Below are 11,556 nucleotides of genomic sequence, written 5' to 3' on the forward strand. Positions count from 1 at the left end.
TCTGTCTTCAAGTACTGGGTAATGCAGTGAAGCATCTCTGTCTTCACCTACTAGATAATTCTTCAAAGATTTACTTTTATCTTTAAAGGCTCTTATTATTTAGGCAGCTAAAGCTGGACACTGAAATACGGAAATTTACATTACTCTCGTCGAAAAATATATAGAAAATACCGAATTTAAATGTCACAATCAGTGACTTGAGTCTTGCAAGGCCCAGTGGCCCAGTGGTTACAGTTCAGAGTACCAGGATTGACGCAGAGAGGCGCGGGTTCGATCCCAGCTCTGTGCGCCAGTTTCTGGTCAGAATCGGCGAGGAGGCCGGACTCGATGGTTACGTAAAACAAAATTGAAGCAGTAAGTTGCGAGTTCAAGCCTTCTACAAGCTGTAGATATTCTGCGATGTTAAGAATCGGCGACAGGTCTCCGGCCTAATAAACGCTGAAACCGCTATATTATAATTATTATTAGGCTGGATGTGATCCACGACATCTTCAGCTCGTGTTGGTGGTAACATAATGTTTAGTTTCTACACTCGTGTCAATGAGAGGGTCGTTGTCCAAATAACTGCGCAGTTTTTGCTCTTGTGTGAGTCATCCTGACTCAGTTTGACCCAGCAAAATGGCGTATCAGTGCTACATCTGATCTCTGCTCATGCTGCGGGTAAGAGTGTGTCACTATTTACAGTACGAACCACTTATTTTTATGAATGTATCGCTTTTGCCGACGAGTTCTCCCTTAGCAATGAGTTGAGTGCTGTTCTTGGAGACTCGTAAAGAATGACCTTCTCATGACTCGCTCTAAATACGATGTGTCTTGCGCCGTCTTCTGTCTTATTCCAATACCGCAACAGAATTTCGTTGAACACGTTCTTGAAATTGACGTCCCGTGTTGTGAAGATTTAACTGCATTCACTATTTTCCATGGTGCAGCGAGATAAGAAGTCATCCGTTTCATCCGTTTTGATGTGTTCTGTTTATGCTATTCATAGCGCGATGTTGGTTGTTTTTGCGAGATTTTTATCAGGCATAAGATTGATAAAAATGTTGTATTTTTAAGGCAAAGCATTTTTATTAGCATTTTAGTTGCTTTTTAATTTACAGTTTATTTGAGATTCAAGCAATCAATTGATCTTAATTATTCTCATGCCTTTGTTTTCGATATTCCAGGAGGAAACGCTGCAGAAAAATCGTGATGCCGATGAGAAAAAACCCAACGTGGCCCCTCATGATGAACCTACTCTCTATTCAATGGCCAACGTCAAGCAAGAAGACGTCTTCGAACCTAAAGTAAAAATAAAAGAAGAGCCAGATTTCTTTCAGAAAACTTCAGTCAAGAAGGAACCTTGCCAAGATTCTACTAATTGCCAAACTAGACAGGACTCAAAACTGCCATCTTCGGGGCCATCTTCTTCAGTGGCATGTTCATCAAGACGATTAAACGTTCAAGATAACAATAACGAAAGTACAGCAAGTGTTATGTCTGACGAATTCGGTCAGGATTTTTGTGAGTGGTTTTACACAATGATTAACAGGCTACAGCCTTGCTGTGCAAACCAGCCTGGCGACACTCTGAGACCAGAGGTTTTTTGCGGGAACTGCTCGGTAGAAATGTACCTCGTCGACGGTGGTAATGTAGAACAATGTCGCGCCAGTGGTAGCGTTGAGACTGAAAGGACTATAAGGGAGTTACTAAAAAGACTTGGACTTATGTTCATGCCTAACACAAAAGGAGGTATGCAAGTAAGACGAAGTTCTCATGGTATGATCCAGCTTTTCTGCTGCGGCACAATACACTACAACGATTCTTTTGTCGGCATTTTTGAGCAGGAGTTCGGTCTAGTCGCGAGTCCTGTCGACAAATCTTGGAAAATTTCATACACCAAAGTTAATTTGAAGAAACTCCTTGAAGCCTACACGCCCTCCTTGCCTACTGTGGAAATATTTGCTATCGAATTCTAAGTTTCTCCAAAGTTTAGGTAAAGTGTGGCGTAGTCAAGCTGATTTGACTTGTGATAGCAGGAAGTATATTTGTATTCTTAATATTTATTTCGGTCCTCTTGTGTATTTTTCAATTTGTATCAGTAGCAGTGGCGCGCTTAGTAACGTTCGACTTTTGTTCATGAAAGTCTCCGATTTTTTGACGCGCGACTCCACTTAAACATTCCCACTTATTATTACTTTAACAATTAGGATCTTTTGGTTACATTTCTGTGTAGAACAAATAGATTTATGCTGTAATCTTTATACATCTCGAAGTTGTTTGTCGAATTCTATTATCGTTATGTGTAATCATAAAACAGTATCCCACTCTTATTTACTTGACCTTTCGAAAAAACTAATTTTCTTACGTTGAAAGACGATTCATCGAACAATCAGTCGCACATTTATCACCAATAGTTTTACCTCATGAAACTGGGGCGAGTTTTTATGAAGGTTGATCTCTGTGTGATATATAATTATTTACCTAGATCAACTACTGAGAAAGGGACCATATTTCAGGGTGCTGACCTATCGGATGGTTCTATCTTGCACATATTCGATTCATCTAACTCATTTCACAATTGAAGAATTTTTTTAGTGGAACATTTAATGGCCGTCGGTTGTTAGGTGCATGGAAGTGATAACTTAGACGGATATTCTCTTCGTCGAAATATGATCTATGTGAAAGGAAATTAAACTGCCGGTAAAATGTCAGAATATTTTATGGAACAAACTTTTACCAATCTCATTCACGATCCTGGCAGCTTAAAGTTACATCGTGAGGTTGGAAATATCGTTCCCTGCTCCACACATCAAACCGAAATCGTCAGTGAACGCATTTCAGGGAAGCGCTGGAGTGATGCTTGCCAACAGAACGACTACAGAATTGCAGCAGGAAAGTTGAAGTAAGAAGCCAACGCACATAATAAAGTAGACCCTCACCACGCCGTCATGGTTAACTTGAAGCCGAGATGATGCACACGCAAGAAGAGAAAGCTCGTGTGAAGGTAAAGGAGCCGTAGCCTTCACCTGCTAGGTGTGCACAACTGCTGTGCCATGAGCACGTTTCTTCTACCGTAACATGTGGCACGAGTGGCATCAGACGCTGTTTTTTCGGAACAATTAATTTAATCTGAGATTCGGGAGATTTAATCTGAGAAGCGTTCTATTGGCTAGAAATTCTGCCATGACACTGGGAAATTCTCCATGAGAATCTAAAGAAATAAATATATAGTTGCAATGAAATAGAAAAGAGTAACTCACTGTCATTAGAGTTATGGAAGATTTAGAATTCAACTAACAAAACAAAACTAAGTTCGACTTAATAATAGCTGTACAGAAACCTAAAATACGATGTAAAAAAGACAGGATATTTCTAAAGACTCCCGCTTATTTGGTTACAATGTTTCCAAATCTGTTACGAAATTGTCAATTCAGAATCAAAATTTCTAGTTAGGGAAATGTCTTTACCTAAGCCAAATAAAATAATGTGGAAACGACACAGATTGAGTAATCGCATTAATACACAGGGTAAGTATTCTGGACTATCAATTGTGATATTTGATAATGTTTAACAACCCCGACGACAAGCCTCAGCCTTGAGTGCACCGGAACAGCATTGAAGTGAAGCGTGTCAGAGATCGACCCAAAGCTTCGGCTTATATGTCCGACGCAACGAGGCACTTCATCGAGAACAAGGAAAACATGAATCTAACCCAGCACTTGTACAAAACAAAATGGTGTACATTGTGTCGTTACTGTCCTCCGTAAAGATGGTAAACGATGAAAAAGTTCAATGTTTCGTCAGTGGCCAGTCTCCAGATCTATGCATAAAATATGAGCAACACACTCGAATGAACTTATGATACTGACTACAGAAAGTGACGCGCGTGTCCGCCCCCTTACATTATACAAAATGAAAAATGATATAATAGAAATGTTCATTTCTATAGACCCCGATCAACTGCAGACCAAGCAAACAGTTTCATTGACCTTTACATGCTTAGCTCATTAAAGCTAAAAAAAGGTAGAGCAATCTAATCAATAATAGGACCTGCCCCTCAAGAGGAAGATAGTTGCAAGCAAAAAGAAAAGAAATGCAAAAACGGATTTATTTTGGAAAAAATCATAGATAAGTCAAGGATTAGTTACCGCATTTGCATATCTATAACAACATAACTCCGTGATATCACGCTGCTCATTGCAGTACCAGCAAGAAGCTCAAAGGAAATTCCGGATATGACTGTAGTCTGTACACAAGATCCTTACTGCACTTTTCCATGATGCAGATCCGTAGCTCGCATTGAGAGTGGCTGAAAGCTTATCAAACACGTACAACTGAATCAGGCATTCAACTCAGATATAAAGAAAATGTCCCCGCACTTCAAATTTGTTCAACACTCGCATCGTATAAAACAAACCAACATTAAAGAATACGGAGGCAATCGTTTTCATGAAAGCAAAAAGTTGTAACAATAAATTTAAAATTCCTGTAGTCTCAGGAAGATATTTACGTCCATAAACCTCATAGGCTGCAAATAGATGATCCCGGAGCTCTAGGAACAGCTTAAGGTACTGCGGGTTTTACATCATGAACCAAAAAATCATGGACTATGGTGAGCACAAATAGAAAGATCCATGTCACGATTACGAGACTAAGGTGAGCAATCTTACAGAGAAGATACGATATTTTATGAACTAAGACACAAACATATATAGATTCGTATATATTGTATTCACATATGAACAAGAGGCTGAACCATTTTCTGATTTTTGGTTGAACGGCGACTTAAGCCATAGAAATCGTGACATTTATTCCGAGGTTGCCGGAGTCAGCAAAGAGCTGCGCCGTTGCTGTGTTGAAAACCAGGCAGTCCGAGTTAAGGATGGCGGTCTGGACGCCCTCATAGATGCTGCGGGGGGTGGCTTCCCAGATCAGGCGCTTGCTAGGCCCACTCAGCTCTAGCCTGGTGATAACAACACATTTATAACTTAATTTTGAACTAAACTCCTCATGTGCTGCAGAGAAAAGAGTTTTTTGTAGCTCCGGCTCACAAAATTATAAATTTTAATCAATTAACTCGTCATGTGCTGCAGAGAAAAGCAACGTTTTTTGTAGCTTTGGCTTGCACGAGTACCGTATAAATTTTTATAATCAATTATATTTGCAATGACAATTTGATTACATATCATTGAAATTAACTCAAAAATTTACAAAGACAAACAAAATTTACCGGTAAGCAAAATTTTCTGCTTGCTTCCTAGATCCAATGAGCTGAACAATAGCAAAGAACTGCTGGTAGCTGTCAAATTTTTCCTGCTTTTCAAGCACGAGCATAAAATGATGGCCGAAGCAGCTTTGCATCATCACCCAATCCACTGCCCCTGGCAGGTTTATGTCTGTAGCCAAAAATACGATATCTTCGCCTGTAAAAAAATCAATCATTAGATTAAAACGGAGCTTTCAATTAATTTATGCCTATGTTTTTTGTAGAATAAACTAAATCCCTTACAAAATCCCACAATCTATGGATAGCATTAACCAATCAAAGAAAGGATGAAGAAGAACAAAATTTTGCCTTATAATATATTGACAGAAAAATTCATCATTCTCAATTTCTCATTCACATTCTGAAACAAATTTAAGGAGTTGATGCGAGTCTTGCACAAATTATAGTGTAGGTACTTCTAAATGACAATAATTATCATCATTCTATTAGCAGGAGCTGATGACGATGATTTGCAGAATCGGCAAGGAGGCCGGGCAGTTAGCACAGCACAATTGTAGCAGTGAGTTGCGACTTGCGAGTTCGAGACCGCAAAATGCTGTGAATGTTCTGCGATGTTAAGAATTGGCGACAGGCCTACGGCCTAATAAACGTTGAAACCGTTATTATTATTATAATAGCTTACCTTGTAGAGTAGTTATGTTCTTGTGGACGCTCATGAGGTGAGGCATAACGTGCTCCAGGGCACCCTGCCACTTGCACAGAGCACCAGGACAGGGGCAAGCATATGGCCTAAACTCACAAGTGTCCTCGTGTTCAGTCTTGTTCGTGTGAAGTAGAGTTACTGAACATCCTGATGTGGAATACTTGCATGGAAAATGTACTGTTGATGCAACTTTCTCCATGGCCAAATTTCGTATGTTGCCTGAAAAAAAATATTTAAAATAAATTTCATGAAAACTGTCATTGTTTATCTGAGAAAAGGCGGTCATTGTTAATCTGAGAAAAGTAGCTCAACACTTTTCCATCATCTGTATCAATATTAACATGCATCTAACTGCAGAAATCTAGTCAAAGATATTAGAAATGAATAAATCCTTTGTCATTCAACTTGAATTATGAGTATGAACACTAGTAAGTATTTTAGAGCATCACTCACCTAGAGGCCCTCTGCAAGTTGGGCAGCAGGATAGCTTGGGTCTGCATGACGTACACACAAGGTGGCCACTCTGGCATTGCAGGATAGGAGGCAAAACATAATCAAAACAAACTGGACATTCAAATAGGCTAGCTAAATCAGTGCTGTTGCTTCCACCAGCCATATTGCTGCTGCTGCTACTACTGCTATTGTTGCTGTTATTAGCAGCTACATTGCTGTTGCTTGTATTGGCACGGCAACATGCTATATTTAACATATGCTTATTTTCAGACATTATTGCTTTCTAGATGAAAACAGCCAAGGCAGCCTGCAATAAATAAAATATTAAACAGTTATACAAGGTTCATACTACCCTATGATATGGGAAAAATAACATATGTGAGCAATGCTCAAAATATCTGAAAATGATAAAAGTTACCTACATAATGAAATGTGACAATTGAAAATTGTAAACAACATTCTTTCTGTTTTTAAACAAATATTGTCAAACGGAATAATAAAGGATGGTTTTGAGAGTTCTTTGTTAATAACTTCATACCATGAAACATTTCATAAACAAGAGTGGGCTCATTTTATGCCATCAAATTTGGTAACAAGAGACGGGTGGGATAAATTGGGATGGTCATCCCGCATTTTGTAGAAATGTTTTAGCAGCTAAACTAAACAAAATTTGGCAAAACTAAAAATAGTGGCGTTAAGTTCAACTTTTTACTATCTATGTAGCATAAAGCAAGTTAGGAAATCATACATTTACTACCTTTAAAAAATCCCTGAAAAAAAGTGTGACAAGTGCAATTTTAGAAATGTACTTCTGCTAAGGTCTGTAGCAAAAAAAAATGATTTGCCGTATTAAAGAATTTCACTTACATGATGGCTGCACACAGGTGTTAGCTTAAAACGATTGACGGAATTTGCCTATCTCATTCAAAAAAATGGCGGCCATTTCCACAGGACGGGGTAATAAGGGACACACTCCCCCCAGGGTAATAAGGGACACCCCTAAAAGCACATTTACAATAGAACCTCAGTTATTAAAGGCTCCAGTTAACCAAAAAATCAATTAACAACAAAAAATTTTGATTACATTTACCTTGCTCAGCAAAAAAAGTTTCACTGAACAAAAAATTAATGCATCATTGGTCATCACAAAATTGTGCACAGAATGTCATATACAGAATTGTGCACTAGGCAACATAGTATGGAAAGTAATTAACCTAAACTATGATTTATTTCTCCAAATAATATGATGGTTGTCACTAAACTATTCCTTTCTGTTGCAGGCATGTTTTTATAATCTTTTTTTTTTTTGTTATAGTGGATTCACTTGACCTAATTAAAATGGTGTGAAATTACAAGCCGTCCTGTAAGCTTACAGATACAGAAGAAATGCTATATGGCTGCTGATATGAAGCTTGCAGTGGACAAGGTTGTTGTGAATGCAGAGTGGCATGTCCAAGGATACCGTAATTTTGGATAATAATACGATAATATATGGATATGGTAATATCACATCAATAAAGGAAAAACAAGTAAAAATTACTTGTTGAAATTGTCATTTTTTCTACATCTACATTGTCTACAAGGAATGAGGAGGACTTCAGAGTACTGTTAGTAATGGATGAGTACACTTTGCATGCTTAAAACATCTCAAAATTGAGTTTTATTTCAAGTGTCCCGGATTACCCATTCCCAGGAGTAATTCGGGAAGCTTTTATTTTGCATCTGGCACCTTACGAATAGCACATGAAATTTTTTTGGAGATGCCATTCAATAGAGAAATGAATAGAGTAAAGCAAATACAAAAAATTTCAAGCAAATAAACAAACTTGAAAGCATAAAATGCACATCATACAATAAATATTTATACGCATTATTTTGTGTGATCAATACGGTACTTGTTCAAGTATGTAAATACATTCAAGTATGTACATTTTGTATCATTCAAGAAGACTTCAAGAAAAGGAAGAAAACAAAGATTAAGGAGGCAGAAGGACATGGGAAATGCTCTTGCAGTGTGCAAAGAGGAGAATCTTCACACTTCATGTGCTGCTTGCAAGCTCATGCGTGTGCCTCACAAGACTCTCAGATTGCATTGCATTGCGAGTCAATGAGGACTGTGTACCAGGCAAACTGCCCACACTTTCAGAAAAGCATGAGCTGTCACTCTGTAATTACATTGAGTATTTGGGCAATAGACGTTTTCCTATGACCATGGCCCAAATCTTAATGTATGCCTGGTGGACAGACTGCAGATCCAAGACACATTTTTGGGGAGCAAGGACCTTGCTACACAGGTTAGTTGATGTTTTGTTCCAGAGACCTTGAGTCGTTCAAAAATTGGGGAGCCAAATGCTTAGATCGTGCAAATGAAAATTTTCATTTTCAGAGTTTCAGAAATGAAAATTTTCATTTCAGATTTTCAGCAAATGAAAATTTGATTAATTATTTTTGAATACTGCAAGATGTTCATGAATGCCATAACTTCAGTGAACGGACCTATGACTTGGTGGTGGACCTCAACAAGTCCTCGCAGAATGTTGTTTTGCCTCGGCAAGTGAAGAATATCCATTATTGTCAAGTGGTATCACAATGAGAATATAAATAGGGTTCATTAATTTTGCATTGACCATTTATTACCTTGTTAAGCATATATAGTATTATTCTTTAATTGGTATTCCTTCTCCTTTCATGGCAGGAATAAAATTTTGAAAATATGTACAAATACATCGAGAAAATATTACGATATTTTACCATGATCTATATCAGTATTACCATAATGGCTGGAGCTATATTGGTATGTGTCAGGCCATGATGTCATTAGTGACTATTGCATCACATTCTGTGACGTCACTATTCACGGGTCACCGTGTATATAAGCTTGGTGAGCCGACTGCCAGTCAGTCTTAGAAGAGTCGCAGTCTGAGGCAGTCATTGTAAAGCCTGCAAACTCTAAACGACAAGTGTTGTAATACTCTATCTCCAAAATTACTGCACATACTGTACTGTGCTTTGATCCCATAACTTCTATCTAGTGTATCCCGTGAACCTATCTTTAATACCGTACTTATGCTTAGATACATGTCTTGTTATCATCCTTCCCTGGCCAATGAATATTTAATATGTTATTTGGACAATTATAAAGGAGAACCATATTTGGTTCAGCCATCTATGGCTGAACCAAAACCCCTCAGGTTCTTCTTCAATCAATTACTAAATCCTCTAGATCTGACAGAGGCAGAACCAGAGTTCTGCCAGAGTTATTCCAACTTTGACATCTGCGACAATTTATATACTAGTAATATATAGCAGTTTCAGTGTTCAGTAGGACATTCTACCTATCACCTATTGTTAAACATTACAGAATTTTCACAGTTTGTTGCGGTTTTGGACAAGCAAATCAATGCTATAATTTTTCCGTGATTAAGCACCCAGCCTTCTCGCTGCTCTGACCAGAACTGGAACAGGGAGTTGGGATCGAACCCACACCTTACTGCTCCAGTCACAGTATTGTGGACTGTAATCAACTGGGCCACCTTACCCTTATGTCTTGAACAAGTCACGCCAAGAAGTGGAAATGAAGGTAAATATTGAAATGACTAAAACCAAATTTGAAGGTAAATTATTTATATTATAACACCACAAATTAGTGCAACTTCTATTCACAGTACAATGGAGTGTTTATGAGCCCTTTTCAAGACACATAGAATGCATTGATGAACAGCTAAAGAAGCCATGATTGCAAGAGGCCATTTGTGAGTGCTAACCACTCTTGGGAGAGGTTGTTTGCATGAGACATATACAAACTACTCTTGAGAGAGACCATTCATGACAGACTCACTAACTGCTCTTGAAAGAGGCCATTTGAGCAAGACTTATTAAAAACTCATACAAGAGACCTTTTCTGCATGTACTACTAACCAATCCTACATAAGTCATCTATGCATTCCTAAACTAACCTCAAAGGTGGGATGAAGAGTAAAAGACCCCAACAAAATTGACAGGACCGTCAACCGGGGCAACTCAGGACTGGCGGGGCAACTCGGGACGCACCTCCGACACGGCGTAAAACTGTTATAGTAGCGAAACTAATTGGAATATTGCAAAACTAAATATAGTGGCGTAAACGTCAACATTTTTCCTATCTATGTAGTATAAAGGCAGTCGAAAAATACGACATTTACTAGCTATCGGGACACTCTTTTTTTGCTTCTGGCACCTTACGAATAGCATATGGAATTTTTTTGAAGATGCCATTTGATAGCCCTCGCAAAGAGCTATAAAATGAGCCTAAACTTGTTTATGAAATGTTTCATCATAAGAAGTTATTAACAAAAAACGCTCAAAACCGTCCCGAGTAGCCCCGGTTGATGGTATGATACCGCAAGCTCTGTAATACTGTGCCTAGGGACATTGCTGAGAATATAGGACTTCTGTGTACCGAAGGCCTTTGTCAAAAGGGAACGATATTGAGTTGATGAAGTCGACGGAATATATTAAGGCCTTTCTCTTCATTTCTTGCAAGTCAGTGACGTAGTCGTTTGCTTTTAATATTACAGTGTCTGGCAGTGGACTCCACAAAAGCAGGGCTGGAATAGTCCTATTTTTTCTGTTATATTGTGGCTCTAATATCATATAATGTCAGAAGGTTTGAAATCTTGCAGCTTGAATTTCATAAATTTTTGTTCAATTGAAATAATTGCAGACTTTGCAAACTTGCCATTTCATAAAATTTTCCACTTATGCAATCCGCATTACTTTACCATTCCTGCCAAAATATCCTGCTGAACATAATCATCTTAATGAATAAAAATCAACCTAAACATTTTGTTGATCATGCATAGTTGCAGTCACGTCAGATGGTCAGACTACATTAACACATGTTCAGCTTACAGTAAAGACAAATGTTATTGTTGCTGTTTGACTGTTTTAGGTTAAAATTAGAGATATGGAGTAACATGTGCATGGACTCTACAAATAAATTTGTGCCTCATAAATGGCTTTTCATGGCCAAGATATGGAATTCACGGCTCGAAGAAATGGAATCACGGCTGGCAAATCCATAAAACCATGGCTCAAAAAATTCAGCCACAGCTCCCAAAGTAGATATATTCCATGCTTGCACAAAAAGCATTTCAGCAGTTGAGATCTCTTATTTGCAGACAATGTGCTCTTTCTTTTGGCCGTAATAACA

At 38.2% G+C, this 11,556-nt stretch overlaps 2 protein-coding genes across 2 annotated transcripts; one reads left to right on the plus strand and one right to left on the minus strand.

The window, feature by feature from the left end:
- On the plus strand, nt 1-2,306 carry LOC125178742 (uncharacterized protein C3orf38 homolog). Its single transcript, XM_047883241.1, has 2 exons — nt 1-18; nt 1,167-2,306. The coding sequence occupies exon 2, from the start codon at nt 1,248-1,250 to the stop codon at nt 1,956-1,958; it is 711 nt and encodes a 236-aa protein (XP_047739197.1). The 5' UTR covers nt 1-18; nt 1,167-1,247; the 3' UTR covers nt 1,959-2,306.
- Nucleotides 2,307-2,683: 377 nt separating this feature from the next.
- LOC108679494 (E3 ubiquitin-protein ligase SIAH1B) lies at nt 2,684-6,692 on the minus strand. The gene is made up of 4 exons (XM_018168119.2): nt 6,366-6,692; nt 5,892-6,131; nt 5,213-5,405; nt 2,684-4,945 (listed from the first exon to the last, which is right to left on the minus strand). The coding sequence occupies exons 1-4, from the start codon at nt 6,637-6,639 to the stop codon at nt 4,768-4,770; spliced, it is 885 nt and encodes a 294-aa protein (XP_018023608.1). The 5' UTR covers nt 6,640-6,692; the 3' UTR covers nt 2,684-4,767.
- Between the last annotated feature and the right edge of the window lie 4,864 nt (nt 6,693-11,556).

This window comes from Hyalella azteca, unplaced genomic scaffold (assembly GCF_000764305.2).
Source record: "Hyalella azteca isolate HAZT.00-mixed unplaced genomic scaffold, Hazt_2.0.2 contig12373, whole genome shotgun sequence".
NCBI lineage: Eukaryota > Metazoa > Arthropoda > Malacostraca > Amphipoda > Hyalellidae > Hyalella > Hyalella azteca.

Excerpts from the sequence above, each read along its gene's own strand:
- LOC125178742 (XM_047883241.1), top strand. The coding sequence starts at position 1,248 with ATGGCCAACGTCAAGCAAGAAGACGTCTTCGAACCTAAAGTAAAAATA.
- LOC108679494 (XM_018168119.2), bottom strand. The coding sequence starts at position 6,639 with ATGTCTGAAAATAAGCATATGTTAAATATAGCATGTTGCCGTGCCAAT. Across the intron at positions 6,132-6,365 it reads AACTTGCAGAGGGCCTCTAG|GCAACATACGAAATTTGGCC; the intron begins GTGAGTGATGCT and ends ATTTTTTTTCAG. Across the intron at positions 5,406-5,891 it reads GAACATAACTACTCTACAAG|GCGAAGATATCGTATTTTTG; the intron begins GTAAGCTATTAT and ends ATTTTTTTACAG.